Source organism: Rhinopithecus bieti, unplaced genomic scaffold (genome assembly GCF_001698545.2).
Source record: "Rhinopithecus bieti isolate Rb0 unplaced genomic scaffold, ASM169854v2 scaffold_13704, whole genome shotgun sequence".
NCBI classification, from domain to species: Eukaryota; Metazoa; Chordata; class Mammalia; order Primates; family Cercopithecidae; genus Rhinopithecus; species Rhinopithecus bieti.
Window position 1 is genome coordinate 5,701,703 of NW_016808231.1, and position 20,490 is coordinate 5,722,192.

Below are 20,490 nucleotides of genomic sequence, written 5' to 3' on the forward strand. Positions count from 1 at the left end.
CATGAAGCAGATGGGACTACTGCATGGAAAAACATTTGGCATGTATTCCAAGTGTCAGATTATTCTGTCTTGGTTTGTATGGGAAAATCTTGGGTTGTGGAATATTAGGTTCTACTTCACACACATCCCGCACATTGTCCTTCATTTAAAGAGATGTAAAGGGGCCGGGCATGGTGACTCACACCTGTAATCTCAGCATTTTGGGAGGCAAAGACAGGTGGATCGCCTGAGCCCAGGGATTCGAGACCAGCCTGGGCAATGCGGTAAAAACCCGTCTCTACAAAAAATACAAAAATTAGTCATAGGGATGGGGGGGGAGGATGGCTTGAGCCCAGGAGATCGAGGCTGCAGCAGTGAACTGAGAAGGGACCACTGCAATCCAGCCTGGGCAACAGAGTGAGTCCCTGTCTCCAAAAAAAGCTGGATGTAAGAAGAACAAAATCAAATGAAGATTAAATTCCAAACTTCTATGCCAGCTCCTCTGTTTTCACTACTAGAGTCTAGATTGGACTCAGATACTCCATGGCTATGATGAGAGGAGGTAAACTTGCTGTGCTTTCCTCAAGGAGTTTTATTCTACAAGAGTAATCCGCATCCTAGGAGAGTTCACATGACCTACGGCTTAGCTGTTCCCTATGGTGGGTCATGTATTACTCTCAATTCTCCCTTGTTATAAGCTTTTCATGAATATCTGTGTGTATATTTTCTACCCACCTCACCGTATACATATTTTTTCTCCTGTGTTATTCCTAAAATGGTTCCTGAATGTGAAATATCTGATAATGCTTGCTACAGGCTGCCATACCATCCTTTGCAAATATTTTTAAAATATTTCATGCCCAAAGCGATGACCACCATTTAAATTTTTTTTTTTTTTTTTTTTTTTTTTTTTGCTCATTTAATAGGGATGTAATGAGGCCTTACTTCTGTTTTATTTCATTACCTGTTAAGGAGGCTGTGAATTTTTCCATGTGACTTTCTGCTTTTTGCTTCATTCTATGGGAATTGTACAGTTCCTCTGAATACTTGCTATTTGGAATCTACATATTGAACTTTGTTGTTTGCTGTACTTCTTCATACACGTTTTAGGCTGGCTGTGGTGGCTCACACCTGCAATCCCAACAGTTTGGGAGCCGGAGGTGGGCAGATCGCTTGCATCCAGGAGTTCGAAACCAGCCTGGGCAACATGGCAAAACCTCGTCTCCACCAAAAAATAAAACTATTAGCCAGGCATGGTGGTCAGCACCTGTAGTCCCAGCTGCTCGGGAAGCTGAGGCAGGAGAATTGCTTGAGATTTGGAGGCAGAGGCTGCAGTGAGCCGAGATTGTGCCACTGCACTATCAGCAGCAGAGCAAGACCCTGTCTCAAAAAAAAAAGGAAAACAAAAGCATAGATGTTTTAGATAGTACACATTTGAATCTGTCGGATGAAATTTGCCTGCCTAGTGGTTGTTTTATGGAGCTCTAAATCCATACCATAAAATGCATCCTTTTAAAGTGGAAAATTCAGTGTTTCTTATTATATGTATTGTGTGTATAAATATCACCACTATCCAATTCTAGAACATTTTGTCATATGTATTAGCAGTCACTCCCCATTCTCCCCCATTCCCCAGAGCATGCAAACCACTAAGCTACTTTCTGTCTCTATGGATTTGCCTATTCTGGATATAAGTGGAATCATATAATATGTGTTTTTTTTGTGACTGGCTTCTTTTGCTTAGTATGTTTTCATGGTTCATCCATGTTGTAGTATGTGTGAATGCTTTATCCTTTATCACTAAATAATCCATTATATGATTACATGTATACATCATTCTTGTTCATGCATTCATCACTTAGGGGACATTGGGTTGTTTCCACTTTTAGGCTAGTGTGAACATGTTTTTGTGTGAACACACATTTCCATTTCTCTTGAGTTTATACCTTGAAATTGAACTGCTTGTTCACATGGTAAGTATGTTAAGAAACTGCTGGCCAGGTGCGGTGGCTTATGCCTGTAATCCCAGCACTTTGGGAGGCCGAGACAGGCGGATCACAAGGTCAGGAGATCGAGACCATCCTGGCTAACACGGTGAAACCCCGTCTCTACTAAAAATACAAAAAAATTAGCCAGGCGTGGTGGTGGGCACCTGTAGTCCAGATACTCGGGAGGCTGAGGCAGGAGAATATCGTGAACCCGGGAGGCGGAGCTTGCAGTAAGCCGAGATCAGGGACACGCCTGTAGTCCCAGCTACTCAGGAGGCTGAAGCAAAAGAATTGCCGAGATCACGCCACTGCACTCCAGTCTGGGTGACAGAGGGAAACAACTCTGTCTCAAAAAAAAAAAAAAAAAAAAAAAACTGCCAAACTGTTTTCCAGAGTAGCTGGACCATTTTACATTCCCACTAGCAATATAGGAGGGTTTCATTTTCTCCACATCCTCACCAATAACACTTTTATGGTATTTTTTTTTTTTGAGACGGAGTCTCGCTCTGTTGCCCAGGCTGGAGTGCAGTGGCGCAATCTCGGCTCACTGCAAGCTCCATCTCCCGGGTTCCCGCCATTCTCCTGCCTCAGCCTCCCGAGTAGCTGGGACTACAGGCGCCCGCCACCACGCCCGGCTAGTTTTTTGTATTTTAGTAGAGACGGGGTTTCACCGTGTTAGCCAGGATGGTCTCGATCTCCTGACCTCGTGATCCGCCCGTCTCGGCCTCCCAAAGTGCTGGGATTACAGGCTTGAGCCACCGCGCCCGGCCGGTATTTTTTATTATAGTAATTCTAGTGTGTGTGAAGTGGTATCTCATTTGGTTCTGATTTGCATTCAAGATCTTTTAAATAGGAAATTCTTTCTTCGCTTAGTTTTGCTCCTAGATGATCAGATACTAAATTAACTCACCTTTCAGATAGTTCATTTTTTTCAACTACAAAAGGAACACTCGTTATTTGAAAATGCATGGATTTATAAAACATAAAAAGTGACAAATTCCCTCTAATCCTACTCCTGAGAGACAATCAATATTAACTCTCTCTCTCTTTTTTTTTTTTTCCTGCCCCCTGGCCAACATTTCTGGAAAGCAACTGTTAATTTTGTTCTTGTATATTCCTCCAGTTAAAAAAAAAAAGACTAGGCTGGGCGCGGTGGCTCACACCTGTAATCCTAACACTTTGCGAGGCCAAGGTGGGTGGATCACGAGGTCAGGAGATTGAGACCATCCTGGCCAACATGGTGAAACCCCGTCTCTACTAAAAACACAAAAATTAGCCGGGTGTGGTGGCACACGCCTGTAGTCCCAGCTACTCAGGAGGCTGAGGCAAAAGAATTGCTTGAACCCAGGAGGTGGAGGTTGCAGTGGGCTGAGACCATGTCACTGCACTCCAACCTGGGCAACAGAGCAAGGCTCCATCTCAAAAAAAAAAGAGCCTAATATTTTATTTTTAAAATGACTTATTATACATACTGTTTTATAACTTGCCTTTTCACTTAATTTATCTCTTTTTAATGGTTCCGTTGGCTTCCACTGTATGAACATATCATGATTTAACCTTTTTTTTGGAGATGGAGTCTCCCTCTGTCACCCAAGCTGGAGTGCAGTGGCACAATCTTGGCTCACTGCAACCTCCAACTCCCTGGTTCAAGAGATTCTCCTGCCTCAGCCTACCGAGTAGCTGGGATTACAGGTGCGTATCTCTATACCCAGCTATTTTTTTTTTTTTTTTTTTTTTTTTTGAGATGGAGTCTCGCTCTGTACGCCCAGGCTGGAGTGCACGTGACGCCGGATCTGGCTCACTGCAAGCTCCGCCTCCCGGGTTCCCGCCATTCTCCCGCCTCAGCCTCCCGGAGTAGCTGGGACTACAGGCGCCCGCCACCGCGCCCAGCTAGTTTTTTGTATTTTAGTAAGACGGGGTTTCACGCGGTGTAGCCAGAGATTGGGTCTCGATCTCCTGACCTCGTGATCCACGCCGGTGCTCGGCCTCCCCAAATGCTGGGATTACAGGGCTTGAGCCACCGCGCCCGGCCTACCCAGCTAATTTTTGTATTTTTAGTAGAGATGGGGTTTCACCGCTTTAGTCAGGATGGTCTCGATCTCCTTACCTCGTGATCCGCCCGCCTCGGCCTCCCAAAGTGCTAGGATTACAGGCGTGCCTGGCCTGAAGTTTACTTTTTTTTTTTTTTTGAGATGGAGTCTCACTCTGTTGCCCAGGCTGGGAGTGCAGTGGCCGGATCTCAGCTCATTGCAAGCTCTGCCTCCCGGGTTCACGCCATTCTCCTGCCTCAGCCTCCCGAGTAGCTGGGACTACAGGCGCCCGCCACCACACCCGGCTAATTTTTTGTATTTTTTAGTAGAGACGGGGTTTCACCGTGTTAGCCAGGATGGTCTCGATCTCCTGACCTCGTGATCCACCCGTCTCGGCCTCCCAAAGTGCTGGGATTACAGGCTTGAGCCACTGCGCCCGGCCAAAGTTTACTTCTTAAAATAGGAAGTGCCATATTGCCCTCTTAAATAATTGTATTAATTTGCTTTCAGAATTCTGAATATTATTTTTGTAATTATTATTTTAAATTTCATTTCTTTAATTGTATGTGATGGTAGGCATCTTTTCATGTTAAAAGGCATTTATAGAGATATATATTGTTTACACCCTTAATTTATGGTATCATTTCAAATCCATTTATGTCATTTATTTTACGGATTCGATTCTAAAAACAGGATTCCATCCAATTGTTTTAAAAAATCTTTATCGCTTTTTTTCCATCAAATTAAAAAAAAAATCTTTATCGTTCTTGTTTCTTCCCCCACTCCTCCCGCCCCCCAAGATGGAGTCTCGCTCTGTCACCTAGGCTGGAGTGCAGTGGCACAATCGCAGCTCACTGCAACCTCCGCCTCAAAGGTTCAAACGATTCTCCTGTCTCAGCCTCCTGAGTAGCTGGAATTATAGGCATGCACCACCACGCCCAGCTAATTTTGTATTTTTTAGTAGAGATGGGGTTTCACTATGTTAGGCTGGTCTGGAACTCCTGACCTCAGATGATCTGCCCACCTCGGCCTCCAAAAGTGCTAGGATGAGCCACCACGCCCAGCCTATTGTTCTTTTTTTTTTAAGGTTTTATTATTTTTAGTTACCAAATTGACATGTGCTCATTAAATGAAGTGACACAATAAAAAAAAAAGTGTAATCTCCCCTTTTTCTCCATTTCCACTCCCTCCCTATGAGTAACTATTTTATTTTTATTTTATTTATTTATTTTGAGACGGAGTCTTACTACTCTGTCGCCCAGGCTGGTGCGCCTGTTGCTCAGGCTGGAGTGCAGTGGTGCAATCTTGGCTCACTGTAACCTCCACCTCCACCTCCTGGGTTCAAGCAGTTCTTGTGTCTCAGCCTCCTCCCAAGTAGATGAGATTATAGGTGCCTGCCACCACGCCTGGCTAATTTTTGTATTTTTAGTAGAGATGGGGTTTCCCCATGTTGACCAGGCTGGTCTCGAACGCCTAACCTCCAGTGATCAGCCCACCCCTGGCCTCCCAAAGTGCTGGGATTACAGGCATGAGCCACTGCGCCTGGCCATCCCATGAGTAACCATTTTAATAGTCTAATGTGTATCCCTCAACACAAACATACATAGGTGTTTTGTTTGTTCCAAAAAAATAATTATGCATGATATATGTAGCTCTGAAACTTTTTCATGTAATATGGCCATCCCTCCAGGTGTACCTATAGTTCCAATCCATTCTTTTTCATAGCTGGGTAATTTCCAGAGTATGAATGCACCAATTTACTCATTTCCTTACGTATGAACATGCATGTCATTTCTAGTTTTTGTCACTATAAAGAATTCTACAAGAAATTTGTAGACATCAGATTCACAGATGAGATTGTGAAGGTCAAAGAGTACATATGTGTACTTTTAATTTTAATATATATTACAAGATGACTTCACACACCATACTACCAGTAAAAGGAGTGCCCATTTCTCCACCTTCGTTGCTTGATAGGTGAAAAATGTTGGTCCCTTTAAAAGTGATAATCTTGACTAGTAGTGTGGTTAAGCATCTTTTCAAATGTTAATGACCAATTAGGTTTCCTCCTCTCGGGAAGAGCTCCTCATTGCCTTTGCTTTTTGTCAGTTGGCAGGGTGCATTTCGTCTTGGGAATGTCTAATCCTTTGTGTAGCTAATCTTTACAACTATCTTCCAGTCTATTTCTTGTTTGTTAACAGAGTCAAGAAAAAGTTCTTAAAAAATACAATCACACAGGTTTATATTTTACTTCAAGACATCTCAGTTATCTGTTTTGCCTCATAGTTCAAATCATACTGCTTTGATTAAGGAGCCTTTTTAGTAAATTTTGATCTGAAAAGGCAGATATTCCTTATTTTTCTAGAATGTCTTGGTGCCACACAGTTTTCATACTCGTTTCTTTGTGACATATTGTAAGCCATCGTTAAACGATTAGTCAGCTGTAATTAACTGTAAGAAGTATTCATTTATATTTTTACTTTTGTCAACTTTCTGGAGGCTGGTGTTACATCGAGAAATAAGGCCACACCTGCCCACAAGTTGTCCCAACCCTGATCAATGCCTCACTGGCGAACGAACCGAGTATGGATACAACGCACAAAGACAAAACTCTGTTCGGCCTCCGTAGGAAGCTGAAATTGAGAACAGGGACAGTACGAGAAGGGCAATTAAGATATCTTTAAAAACAGCACGGCCGGTGGGGACAGCAGGGTAGAAGTTAGCAAGTTGGAGGTGGCAACGTAGGTGCTCCAGCTCTAACCTATGGGAGTCAGCAGAGCAGAGGCGGAGTCCCATGCCGGCCACACCCTCTCCGCCCCCGCAGTCCTTTTACTGGAAAACCGCAGTAAAAGGCGGAAACGCGCGGAGGCGTCTTGATCTTCCGGTCCGAGAGCTCGCTTCCTTCAAGCCTCGGAGCGGGGGGGGACGGGGGTGTTGGAGGGGTCTGCCTTGCCCCAACGTCCGCGCCTGACGGTCGTCCATTGGTTGTTTGCATTCGAACTACATTTCCCAGGAGGCCCTGGGATTAGACTGGCCGTAGCTGGAGAAGTGCCAGCCCGTCATGGATGACTGGAGCCAGCCTCTTACCTTCCGTCTTCCAGGCAGAGCCACAGAGAGACAGGCTGCAGCCGTCCTGGCCTCCCTCCGGCCCTGAGAGCTCCCCAGGCCCATCTCAAGTGTTACCGTCTCAAGCGCAGATTGCCGGCTCTGAACGGGGAGACCAGGCTTCTGCACCGGAAACAAGGCACCGGTTGTGACGTGACAGCTGCAGAGCGCCCGACCTCCCAGAAGGCACCGCGTCCCCGCAATTCTCCTCAACTGGTCACGGCGCGAACGAATAGTCGCCGGTGACCTGTGAGGGCACTCGGAAGGGCGAGGGGAGGGCTCGGCCGCTCGCGCCTAGTTTTTCTATCTCTCCCGGAGCCTGAGTCTCTGAGCCGTCCCCAGCAAACGCTCAGGGGCTGCAGAGGCCCCGAGAGGTGAGGGGCTCCGTGAGGGCGGGAACCAGGCTGAGACCGCCTCTGGGGAACGGAGCGTGTCCGTTGCTGAGGGAGAAAGGCCGGGTAGGGAGCCTGGTGAGCGCCTCAGGCAGGGGCGCACGCTGAGCTTTACGGTAAAGGTGTTCCTTGACCAGCGGAAGAGGCCCCAGAGTGAGCCTGGCCCGGCGGGCCTTAGTGGGATGTCGCCTGCCGCTCTCAGCAGAGCTTTGACGGCGGAGAGGAGTCGGCAGGCGGTGTGTGGACCCCTCCTCGGCCTTGCATCTGCTCCCCGGGAGAGTCACCAACCGCCTCCCCGCCCAAAGGGCACCGGAGGGAGCTTCGGTTCGAGGGGTACAGTATGGCCAGTTTCAGTGACCAACCTGCTTCTAGGCGGATGTCCTCGGTATTGACCCCAGATTTCCTGTCTTCTAGCCCATTGCTCTTTCTCTAAACCTGATTCAACCTCTTCCTGGTGGGTTTTACACACCGTCTTTCTGTCTTTTCTTTCTTTCTCCTTTTATTTTCTTTCCCTTCCCTGACTCCCTTCCTCCTTTCCTTTCTCTTTTCCTTTCTTTTTTGGAGTCAGGGTCTTGCTTTGTCATTCAGACTGGAGTGCAGTGGCGCGATCACAGTTCACTGCAACCTCGAGCTCCTGGACACAAGCAATCCTCCCACCTCCCGAGTAGCTGGGACCCACAGACTTGTGTCGCCTCGCCCAGCTAATTTTTTTGTTTACTTTTTTATAGAATCGGGGTCTTGCTGTGTTGCCCAGGCTGGTCTTGAACTCCTGGACGCAAGCGATCCACCCGCAAGGGCCTTCCAAAGTGCTGGGATTACAGGTGTGAGCCACTGGTACCTGGCCACACTTTGTATTTCTCAGGAGGCTGGACCTTGACCTTCTCCCCGCCATTACTCCCTTCCCTTTGGACTTGAGGTTTGCAGAGTCTCTTTTTTATTCTCAGGATCTTTCTTTAACATCTTCCTAAGCATATCTTGTTCAAATACTGCGTTTCAGTTATAATTTCCTAACCCCAGCTGTCATTTTCTTTAGATCTCATGTAACCTCACTACCCATGCCACATATTGGAGTGCAGTAATGCCCTGCCTGGTCTTGTGGGTAATCCCTGGTTTCTCTGTCTACAGCTTGGCTCTCTGGCAGATTTCCTCTAGTAAGAGGTGGCTCTGGAGGCCCCACGAAACGAGCGTGGTGTGTGGTTGCAAGGCATGATGGCTGCAAAAGTGGTTCCTATGCCCCCAAAGCCAAAGCGGTCCTTTATACTGAGAGTTCCACCAGACTCCAAGCTGGGCCAAGACCTACTTCGAGATGCCACTAATGGGCCCAAGACCATCCACCAGCTAGTGTTGGAGCACTTCCTCACCTTCTTGCCCAAGCCAAGCCTTGTCCAGCCCAGTCAGAAAGTCAAGGAGACCTTGGTTATTATGAAAGATGTGAGCTCAAGCCTTCAGAACAGAGGTGAGAAGCACATGCTTGTTTCACTAGAAGAGGAGGAGGTGGTACTGGAGTCTAAGATAGGCTTCTGTGTTAGTTATAAATTCAAATTAGGATGGTGTATATTGAAAAAGGAGTCAATTCTAGTGTTGGAAAGAGGAAATTCTTCTCAAGTGCTGGGTGTGGGTAAAGCCACAGAATAAACAGTTTGCATCTTTCTGTAGTGTCGGTTTTACCCAGACATTCTCAGGGAAATATCTTTTTGGGATAAATCAGATGAATTATTGAGTTAGGTTTATGTGGAATTTTAGAAATTTTCTCCTTTTTCTGGGCATCTTCACACTTTACATTGCCCCAAGCTCTCCTTTAGTAATACTCTATGGGAAATTCTGAAAGGTGCTTAGAGAAGTTATTATTTTCATAAAAGGGAGATGCCATAGGTTCAAGACCCTAGAGTTTATGGCTTGACCTCCATAAGGGCTCACAGGAGCAGAAAAGGCCATGAGTTACCTGTCAAAGGAATGAGGACAGCCTGACCTCAAGGTATGGGGAGTCTCTGTGTTAGAATCACTGAGTTTTTCACTAACGACACCTTCCTCTTTCCCCAGTGCATCCTCGTCCCTTGGTGAAGCTTCTGCCCAAAGGAGTCCAACAGGAACAAGAGACAGTGTCTCTGTATTTGAAAGCTAACCCTGAGGTGGGTTTGGTTTTCCCATTCACTGCCTGAGTCCATCACTTTCCATGCTTGGCCAATGTGTGTGTAAAAACATATTCTTAGGAGTTGGCCTTCTTGGGTGTTTTTCTTCTGCTTTTTCCTTGAGCCCTTCTCAGCCTGGCTGTCTTGTCTTTGCTGCACCTCTGTGGGATTTATAGGTCCCTCTTGCCATCCCTTCCCTTGATCTTTGTGTGTCAGCTTTTCTCACCAGTAGGGCTGTCAGTGAACCTCAGTTACTAAGATGAAAGGGGCCTCTTGCTCTTTCAGGAACTGGTGGTCTTTGAGGATTTGAATGTATTTCACTGCCAGGAAGAATGTGTGAGCTTGGATCCTACTCTCACCTCAGAAAAGGAAGAAGACAGCAGTGTCGGGGAGATGATGTTGCTGGGTAAGAATCACAGCCCAGCTGGGCGCGGTGGCTCACGCCTGTAATCCCAGCACGTTGGGAGGCCGAGACAGGCGGATCACGAGGTCAGGAGATCGAGACCATCCTGGCTAACACGATGAAACCCTGTGTCTACTAAAAATACAAAAAATTAGCCGGGCATGGTGGTGGGCGCCTGTAGTCCCAGCTACTCAGGAGGCTGAGGCAGGAGAATGGCGTGAACTCAGGAAGCGGAGCTTGCAGTGAGCCGAGATCATGCCACTGCACTCCAGCCTGGGTGACAGCGCGAGACTCCGTCTCAAAAAAAAAAAGAAATCACAGCCTTTGTGTGTTCAGGTTGTTTACTTTGGAACAAGCACGTCCTTCATCTCTAGCTTTGGGGAACAATTCACACCTGGTAAGCCTATGTACACACACATATTCTGTTTTACTTTTGTTTTATTTTGTGTGGCAGAGCCTTGCCACAGCTCTAGCTGTGGGTGGGTGGGTGGCCATTTTCCCTGTATGTTGGGGGCAGTGAGGGGAGAGGTAGGGAAAACCTGCAGACAGAAACTGTGGGCATAGAAACTGTTCTGAACCCATTTTCTGAACTCTGTTCTCAACAGGTATATTTGAATGTTTTCATTGAACACATGACTAACTCTTCTAATCCCCCTCCCCTTTTTGATGTTCAATAGATGTGAAGACTACTAGCCTAAGTGAAAATATATTCCACTATTGATGAAAGTAATGTTTAACACTTAATGAGCACTTACGTGCTGTTACATGCTAGGCACTAGTCCAAATGCTTTTCATGTGTTTATTGTCTCATGTACTTCTCAGAGTAATACTGAGTGGTATAGAAATTACTGCCACCTTACAGGTGACAGAACTGAGGCAGAGAGGGGTTAAAAAATTTGCTAAAGATCACACAGTTGTAAGCAGTGGAACAGGGATTCGGACTCAAGGAATCTGACATTAGAATTTGCAGTAATGGCCCAGGGCTGTTCTGCCTCCTAGATGCATTTCTCATAATTTCATTGTTGGTGAATGGGGCATTCTTTATTTGTCCTCATTTCCCGGTAGTAGTTGACAAGTGTCCCCCAGTGCTGTGTATGAACTGATCAGGCAGAGCCTCTCTATAATTTGCTTAGAGATGCTTTACCTTTTCTCTAGAAATGCTGCAACCCTAGAGGCAGAGGCCCACACAAATGTCTTTACTGGGTGCCTGACACTTTTTACTTTGCCTTCAGGGCTGTTTGCTTCTGAGGGTGAAGTTGTACAGAGAGTAGGTTTTAGGAGTTGCCTGGGGTGATAAAAATCCATTATGACTATCAAACTCTTAGCTGTAATTATACCATATGGTCAGAAGTATTGGTATGTAATGAGTCTAGTTAATTTCCCACAGGTTGCTCTATGTGATATCTTCTTTATTTTAGAGAAAAGTATAAAAAGATCAGATTTATTACACTGAGTTTTTCCTGAGTCATGGGCAGAGCTAGCATTTATTTTGGGTGGCCGGTTGGTGGATATATTGCCTCCAGTATCACTTTGACTATGCACTTTGGGGCCCCTAAGACCCAATCCTCACCCTCTATTCCCCACTTCTTCCACCCGTACCCTGAAGCTGGTGGATTAAGCTTACTCATTTACCAGCATTTCATAAATGTACTTGTTTTTTCCTCAGGCAGGATTGGGTTCTGGAATTGTATTCATAGGTTACAAAGATGCTGTATTCCTGCCTTTTGTAACCTTCCAATTTGGTTTGTAAGACAAGTCATTCCTTAAACGATAAGCAGTGTGAAATGTTTATAGGTATAATGAGCTATCACAAGACTGAAGCAAGATTTGGACCCAGGAGCAGAGTAGGGAAGAAGGTAGAATTGATTTTGGATGAGATTGAATCCATGATAGGAAATAAAATGAGATTATCCTCCAGATATTTGGAAATTGGGGATTGGAGTTCAGATGTGAGGATATAGGGATTGGGGAGTCATCAGTTTATAGGTGATGATAATTGAAACAGTAACATTTAACCAATTTTTGTGAAAGAAAAACTATAACCGGCCGGGCGCGGTGGCTCAAGCCTGTAATCCCAGCACTTTGGGAGGCCGAGACGGGTGGATCACGAGGTCAGGAGATCGAGACCATCCTGGCTAACACGGTGAAACCCCGTCTCTACTAAAAAATACAAAAAACTAGCCGGGCGAGATAGCGGGTGCCTGTAGTCCCAGCTACTCGAGGAGGCTGAGGGCAGGAGAATGGGCGCGAACCCGGGAGGCGGAAAGGTTGCAGTGAGCTGAGATCCGGCCACTGCACTCCAGCCCGGGGCGACAGAGCGAGACTCCGTCTCAAAAAAAAAAAAAAAAAAAAAAAAAAAATAAACAATTGAACATTGTGGTGACAGGAATCAAAAGAGAATCCTTAATAACCTAGGGGAAACAGAATGTGTGTGTGGCCCAGATTGAACCACATAAAAACAAGGAAAAAACATAGAACACTTAAACGATTCTCAGTAAGATAATTCTTTTTTTTTTTTTTTTTTTTTTTTTTTTTTTTTTTTTTTTTTTTTTGAGACGGAGTCTCACTCTGTCGCCCCGGGCTGGAGGTGCAGTGGGCGGATCTTCAGCTCACTGCCAAGCTCCGCCTCCCGGTTTACCGCCATTCTCCTGCCTCAGCCTCCTGAGTAGCTGGACTACAGGCGCCCACCACCCTCCTCCGGCTAGTTTTTTGTATTTTTTAGTAGGAGACGGAGGTTTCACCATGTTAGGCCAGGTATGGTCTCGATCTTCTGACCTCGTGATCCGCCCGTCCGGCCTCCCAAAGCCGCTTGGGATTACAGGCTTGAGCCACCGCGCCCGGCCGATAATTCTTATTATAGCTACTGTGTGTTGTGATAGGAGAATACACCTTTTCAAGATTGAAGAAAATTGACTAAATACTAGGCAACAAGGAAAAACTCAGATTCCAAGAAGTAGAAATAAAGTAGGATCTGTCACAATACAGTACAACTAGAAATTAATAATAAAGATCAGTAAATTAAAGTTGCTTCCACCTGGAAAATTTAAAACTCTTAAGCAACTGTCTTAGTCCATTTTGTGCTGCTATAAAAGAATACCTGAGGCTGGGTAATTAATAAAGAAAAGAGGTTTATTTGGCTCACAGTTTTCTGTAGGCTGTACAAGAAGCATGGTGTCAACATCTGCTTCTGGTGAGGGCTTCAAGAAGCTACTCATGGTGGAAGGAGAGCAGACTTCACATGACAAGAGAGGAAGGAAGAGAGTAGGAAGGTACCAGCCTCTTAAACAGCCACATCTTTAGTGAACAAAGAGCGAGAAATCACTTACTATCCTGGAAGTAATGGCATCAAGCCATTCCATGAGGGATCTACCCGCATGATGCAAACACCTCCGACTAGGCTCCACCTCCATCACTGGGGATCAGATTTCTCCTTTTTTTTTTTGATACACAGTTTCACTCTTGTTTGAATTTGCAAGTTTCCTTCTTTTTATATACTCTGGAAATATTCCTAGCATTTGAATTATTTAATTTTTAAGAGTTCAGAAGAATTTTCTGTGGAACTGTCTGAGGCTGGTGCTTTTCTTGGGTAGGTGGCTATTCTTTTTTGATAATTTCAATTTTCTCTATGGAAATTGATTTATTTTGTTTAAATCTTAGTAGTTTTTTTCTGTTTTTAACTCATTACTTTCTATTTGCTGTTTATTAATACCTTTGTTCTTTTAAATCAGAGGCTTTATTATTCTCATTTTTCTAAATTAAACATGTTTTTACAGCCAAGAACTGTCTTATGAGCATCACTGTCAGTTATACCATAGATTCTGATATACACTTGTCCTTGGTATTCATGGGGGATTGGTTCCAGGACCCTTGCTCAGATAGCAAAATCCATGGATGCTCAAATTTATTATATAAAATGGTGTAACATTTGCATATACTCCACACATATCCTACCATATATTTTATTTCTAGATTAATTATAATACCTAATGCAAAGTAAATGCTACATAAATAGTTGTTACACTAAATTGTTTAGGGAATGACAAAAAAACTGAGTATGTACAGACAAAACCATCCTTTTTTTTTTCTCTCAAATATTTTCCCTCCTTGGTTGGTTGAATCCTCACATGCAGAACCCATGAATATGAAGGTCTGTATAATGTTTTCTAGAAAAAAATATGCAATTTTAATTTGTCTTTACCCCTCTGACCCAAGGTTGCTGATACAGTTTGGATATTTGTCCCCTCCAAATCTCATGTTGAAATCCAGTCCCCATGCTGGGCACAGTGGTTCACGCCTGTAATCCCAGCACTTTGGGAGGCAGAGGCGGGCGATACCTGAGGTCAGGAGTTTGAGACCAGCCTGGCCAAGATAGCAAAATCCTATCTCTACTAAAAAAAAAAAAAAAAAAAAAATACAAAAGTTAGCCGGGTGTGGTGGTTCATGCTTGTAATCCCAGTTACTCCAGAGGCTGAGGTAGGAGAATCACTTGAACCTGGGAGGTAGAGGTTGCAGTGAGCTGAGATGGCATCATTGTATTCCAGCCTGGGGGACAGAGTGAGACTCCATCTCAAATAAATAAATAAATAAATAAATAGAAATAATACAAATCTATTAATATTTATTATATATAAAGGAGAAAAATCCTTTGTTTACTTGTGTAGTTATGAAAAGATACTTGCCGGGCGCGGTGGCTCACGCCTGTAATCCCAGCACTTTGGGAGGCTGAGGCGGGCAGATCACGAGGTCAGGAGATCGAGACCATCCTGGCTAACACAGTGAAACCCCATCTGTACTAAAAATACAAAAAAATTAGCTGGGCATGGTGGTGGGCACCTGTAGTCCCAGTTGCTGGGGAGGCTGAGGCCGGAGAATGGCGTGAACCCGGGAGGCGGAGCTTGCAGTGAGCCAAGACTGCGCCACTGCACTCCAGCCTGGGCGACAGAGGGAGCCCTTGGTTAAAAAAAAAAAAAAAAAAGAGAAAAGATACGTGACAAAATTCAAGCCTCTGCTTTATAAGAACATTTAACAAAATAGTAATTAACAGATACTTCCTTAATAAGTAGAACAGAGTAATCTGAAAACTTAAAAATAAGAACATTTGTTTGTCTTAACTACTCTAAAGGGAAAAAATGAGACCATTCACTAAAGTAGTGGGAGATAAAGTGAATAAACAGAAATCATTAGCTTTCACATATATAAACGAGTTCATTTAGAAGATACAATGGAAGGCCCCATTAGAATAGAAACATGAAATTTTAAATACTTAGGAGTAAACTCAAGAAATGTGCAAACTTATGAGGAAACTTTAAAGCAAGTCTAAAGGACAGAAGAGTAGATTTCAATGAATGCAAAAAAATACTATGTTCTTGGCTAGGAAGACAATATCGTAAAAAGGTCGTTTCTCTTGTTGATTTATGAATCTGATGTCTTTTTTTTCAACAATACCAATAGCATTTTTCCCTTGGAACAAGACAGTGTGATCTCAGAAAGTCCCAAAATAGCCTCAAATACACATGGGAGTTTAGTGTGTGATAAAGTTGGTGTATTAGTCCGTTTTCACACTGCTATAAAGAATTGTCCGAGACTTGGTAATTTATAAAGAAACAGGTTTAATTGACTCACAGTTCAGTTTAATTGACTCACAGTTCAGCGTGGCTGAGGAGGCCTCTGGAAACTTAAAACCATGGCAAAGGCAAGGGAAGCAAGGCACCTTCTTCACAAGGCAGCAGGAGGGAGAAGTACCAGTAAAGGGGGAAGAGCCCCTTATAAAACCATCAGATCTCATGAGAACTCACTATCATGAAAACAGCATGGGGGAAGCCCCCGCCATGACTCAGTTACGTTCACCTGAGTGGTGTCTCCTTGACACGTGGGGGTTATGGGGATTACAATTTAAGATGAGATTTGGGTGAGGACACAAAGCCTAACCATAAAGAAGGACTTTCTGATAAAAGGTGTTAGGACAACTGATAGCCATTTGATAAATTAGTACCTTACTTTACATCCCAAGAAAAAGTCCACATGGATCAAATATTTTAAATGTTTAAAACAAATATAAAAAGCACATTTAGAAAATATGAGTGATTCCTTTATAACCATGGGATAGGAAGGTTTTTGTAATTAAGACTCAAAAGCCCAGAAGCCTTGAAAGAAAAGACTGACAGATTCAAATACATAAACAAGGCTGGGCATGGTGGCCCACGCCTGTAATCCTAGCACTCTGAGAGGCCGAGGGAGGTGGATCACCTGAGGTCAGGAGTTGTGAGATGAGCCTGGCCAACATGGTAAAATCCCATCTCTACTAAAAATACAAAAATTAGCTGGGTTTGGTGGGGCATGCCTATAATCCCAGCTACTCGGGAGGCTGAGGAAGGAGAATCACTTGAACCCGGGAAGTGGAGGTTGCAGTGAGCCGAGATTGCGCCACTGCACTCCAGCCTGCGTGACAGGAGCAAAAAGAAGTGCAAATTAAACCTCTAGTGAATTAACATTTTTGTATTTCATGTTTATAGAAATAAAAACACATTGATGGTGAGGTTGTTAAGAAACAGGTATATTGCTGGTGGGCATACAAAATGGTACAGTCCCTGTTTACGGGTAAATGCATCTGTAACTACCCATCTTACCCTTTGTTCCAGCAGTTCAATTCTGGGAATCTGACCTACAGATACAGCAACAGAGCACATTGGAAATGATGTACAAACAAGATTATTTGCTGTGGTATTGTTTGTAAAAACACAAGGTTGGAAGCAGTCCAAATGTAGTTAAAGAGGAAGAATTCAGTTAAAAATTAAACAAGAAATCATTGACAAAGATTTACATTTATAAAAGTCTTAACCCAATAGATTATTTGCATAATCAAAATCCAAAGTAAAACTACAATGAGAAACCATTTTATACCTATTAAGTATTTCAAAATTTAATGCTAACAAGATTAGGTAAAGTTAATATTCACGTATTGATGGTTGCATTGAAATTAGTAGAGCTGCTTTTGAAAGCAGATTCTGGTAGTTCATGTCAAGAGCTGTGGTAAAAATTGGCATTTCATTATCCTAAGGGAGTGATTAAAAAGAATAATTAAGGCTGGGTGTGGTGGCTTACACCTGTAATCCCCAGCACTTTGGGAAGATTGCTTGAGTACATGAGTGCAAAACCAGCCTGGGCAACATAGCAAGACCCTATCTCTGCCCCAAAAAACTCAAAAAAGTGAAATTAAAAAAAAAAAATCTATTGATGTGAAACTGCGAAATCCAGCAGAGATTCCTCCTCCAGCTTCAGGATCAGCCCCATGTCTTGGTGGTTAATTTGAACCCTTGACTCTGAGTAGTCCAGAGTTGAGGGGTCCCTTGTCACAAAGTATGTCCACAGCATGCTTGTTTTTTCACTTTGTTACCTAATCTTTATAATCTGCTTACACTGACTTTTTTCTGAAGTATTATAGAAGTATAGAAAAAGCCTACCAATCATAAATATATAGCTGAAGTTTTCACAAAATTTTGTATACACTAATCACCACCCAAAATGGGGACTTTTCTTAGCATCCCAGAAATCCCTTTTGTGGCCTGCACCCAGTCACTACTTCCTTTCATACCCAAAGAGAAACACTACTGACTTCTAATCCCAAAGCTTCATTAGTTGTAGTAATCTCTTTAATCGCCAAAGAATAAACTTTTTTTTGTTTTGAGACAGAGTTTCGCTCTTGTTGCCCAGGCTGGAGTGCATATGGCATGATCTTGGCTCACTGCAAACTCCGCCTCCCGGGTTCAAGTGATTCTCCTGCCTTGACCTGCCTGGTAGCTGGGATTACAGGCATGTGCCACCATGCCCAGCTAATTTTGTATTTTTAGTAGAGACGGGGTTTCTCCATATTGGTCAGGCTGGTCTCGAACTCCCAACCTCAGGTGATCTGCTCACCTTGGCCTCCCAAAGTCCTGGGATTACAGGCGTGAGCCACCACGCCTGGCCAATAATAAGCTTTTGTATGAATATGCTGTGCCCTCTTTAATTTTGGTTATTGGAATTGTTTCCATTTTCTCGTAAGACATTATAATATTATTTAGTGCTATAATAGTGTGATAATATTTAATATAGTGAAAACCTACAAGTGGTTCGTCTTACTATTCAGTTACCAGACTCCTTCAAGATGATGAGTGGTGCCGTGTATAGATTTGTAGTCTCCATCCCTAGTCTTTAGCTGAGTGCTCTGCAGAGTATAAGGTGAATATGAACTTGTCAAGTAATTAACACTTATGAAGAGAACAAACATACGAATTCTTTCTGTGAAATCCCACTCATTTTTATTTCTTTAAAGTGTGTTTGCATTGTGGTAGGTGGAAAGATTTATCAGTTATGTATCCCACCCTCAATAAGTGTGGAAAAGGAGTGTGATGGCAGTATCCGCCACTCCTCAGATTGACTTTAAAGGTGGCTCTGGCTTAAGAAGCATGACTTGTTTTTTCCTGCCTGATGTCATATCTCTCAGAAGTTGTTAAATTCTCTTTGTTTGAACAGTCAATGGCAGTAATCCTGAAGGTGAAGATCCTGAGAGGGAACTTGTAGAAAATGAAGATTATAGAGAAAAGTCTTCAGATGATGATGAAATGGATTATTCCTTGGTCTCTCAGCAGCCTCCAGATAACCAGGGAAAGGAAGCACTAAATACATCCATTCCACAAAAAAGGAAAATGAGAAATCTGTTAGTTACCCTTGAGAATGATGCTCCTCTAGAGGAACTCTCAAAATATGTAGACATCAGTATTATTGCACTTACTCGAAATCGGAAGACAAGGAGATGGTACACTTGTCCACTGTGTGGGAAACAGTTTAATGAAAGTTCTTACCTTATTTCCCACCAGAGGACTCACACTGGAGAAAAACCCTATGACTGCAGTCACTGTGGGAAAAGCTTCAATCATAAAACAAACCTCAATAAACATGAGCGAATTCATACAGGAGAGAAACCTTATTCCTGTTCTCAGTGTGGAAAAAACTTTCGTCAGAATTCTCATCGGAGTCGTCATGAAGGAATCCATGTAAGGGAGAAGATATTTAAGTGTCCAGAATGTGGGAAAACCTTCCCAAAGAATGAGGAATTTGTGCTTCATCTGCAGAGTCATGAGGCTGAGAGACCATATGGTTGCAAAAAATGTGGGAGAAGATTTGGTCGGCTGTCAAACTGTACCCGGCATGAGAAAACTCACTCAGCCTGTAAGACTCGAAAGCAGAAGTAATACCAGGAAAGGGGTCTGATGGTGCTGCCTCAACCTGAGAGCTTTCATAAGTAGTTCTGAATTCCCAGGCTGCCTAAAAAAGATATAAATATGTAAAAATCTCATTACTGTCAAAATTGGATAAATGCCCATCTTGGCTAAAACCTCAAATTGCTAGAAAATTCACAGGGAAGAAAACATTTCAAGGGCTATACGTCAGCATCTAGGCTTTCTGGACTAAGGACCTTTCCTTTTTGAAGTCATATGATAATGTACAGGTCACAGATCCCTTTCCCAAGACTTTGAAGATGAATCTGGAGTCTGCTTACTTGCAAGGCAAAGAGTGACTTGTGTCTATTGGAAGTATATCCATTTTCCCCCCACATGGGGATTCATACTTGAGAAATAGTGCAAAGATGCTTATCTGGAACTGTGTTCTCGTGAAAGAACCAAACTACTGGCTTGTTGAGCCAACAGCTTCTGATAGCAATTCATATAACCCTCTAAGAACACCTGTTTTAAGTCTTGAGTGTTGAAAGGAATTGTTTACTTTGGAATATAGGAAAACAACAATTGAATGTCAGACTCTCATTTGTATGTGATCTAAATTTGCTATCATTTTCAATATTTGCAATTTGTGATAAAATTGACTTTTACAGATTCCTTTTCACAACATAATTTAAGTGTCCACTGTTCTTACTGTATTTTGTTCAGCTGTTGATCTCTCCAACAGGCGTCTCATGCCTCTCCCTTGCTAAAAGAAGTTTAGATTACTCAGGCAGGGCCATCCAGTCCCACCACTAGAAAAGCTCTTCAGAATCTTGTCCCTCTGTTGAGCCCAGATCTCATGTGCTAGGAAGGAAACCCCAAGACCCAGAGAGGAGGGGTTGACCTGGAGGCAGGAAAAAGTTGGCTTGGATCCATGTCTCATCAATAACCTTACTACATACTTAGGTCCCCTCTGTGCCGTCATCAGACTTTTGGCAATGGGGTGTTCACTACCTCACAAGGCAAAGTGTTGTATATTTAGAAATTACGTCTGTAGTGGTTAGCTCACATTGCCCCTCAAGAGACAGGTTTCCAGGTGTCTTCACTGTAGTGGGTATTCATTGTCTTCAGCCTCTTGATATCCAGACCTACCTGTCCTCTGCCTAGAAGCAAGGCCAGCGGTGCCTTTACGGGACCAATCCTGTGGTGCGATTTAGGGATTCTTGATCAGTTTTGCTTGCTTTAGGTTTCTGGAAGTTATACATTG

At 43.6% G+C, this 20,490-nt stretch overlaps 1 protein-coding gene across 3 annotated transcripts; it reads left to right on the top strand.

Moving 5' to 3' along the window:
* Positions 1 to 7,276: 7,276 nt before the first annotated feature.
* ZNF200 (zinc finger protein 200) lies at positions 7,277 to 19,913 on the top strand. Of its 3 annotated transcripts, none has more exons than XM_017886346.1 (5): positions 7,277 to 7,827; positions 8,620 to 8,950; positions 9,535 to 9,623; positions 9,909 to 10,029; positions 18,538 to 19,913. In XM_017886346.1, the coding sequence occupies exons 2-5, from the start codon at positions 8,701 to 8,703 to the stop codon at positions 19,254 to 19,256; spliced, it is 1,179 nt and encodes a 392-aa protein (XP_017741835.1). In that variant the 5' UTR covers positions 7,277 to 7,827; positions 8,620 to 8,700; the 3' UTR covers positions 19,257 to 19,913. The 3 variants fall into 3 exon arrangements, with proteins under 3 accessions (XP_017741835.1, XP_017741836.1, XP_017741834.1); XM_017886347.1 differs by having other exon boundaries at positions 7,296 to 7,476; XM_017886345.1 differs by having other exon boundaries at positions 7,787 to 7,879.
* Positions 19,914 to 20,490: the final 577 nt, after the last annotated feature.

What these genes read in the sequence shown, in the direction of transcription:
- ZNF200 (XM_017886346.1), top strand. Translation starts at nt 8,701, where the DNA reads ATGATGGCTGCAAAAGTGGTTCCTATGCCCCCAAAGCCAAAGCGGTCC. An exon ending in CTCAAGCCTTCAGAACAGAG is followed by an intron (nt 8,951 to 9,534) that starts GTGAGAAGCACA and finishes CTCTTTCCCCAG; the next exon opens with TGCATCCTCGTCCCTTGGTG. An exon ending in CGGGGAGATGATGTTGCTGG is followed by an intron (nt 10,030 to 18,537) that starts GTAAGAATCACA and finishes TTGTTTGAACAG; the next exon opens with TCAATGGCAGTAATCCTGAA.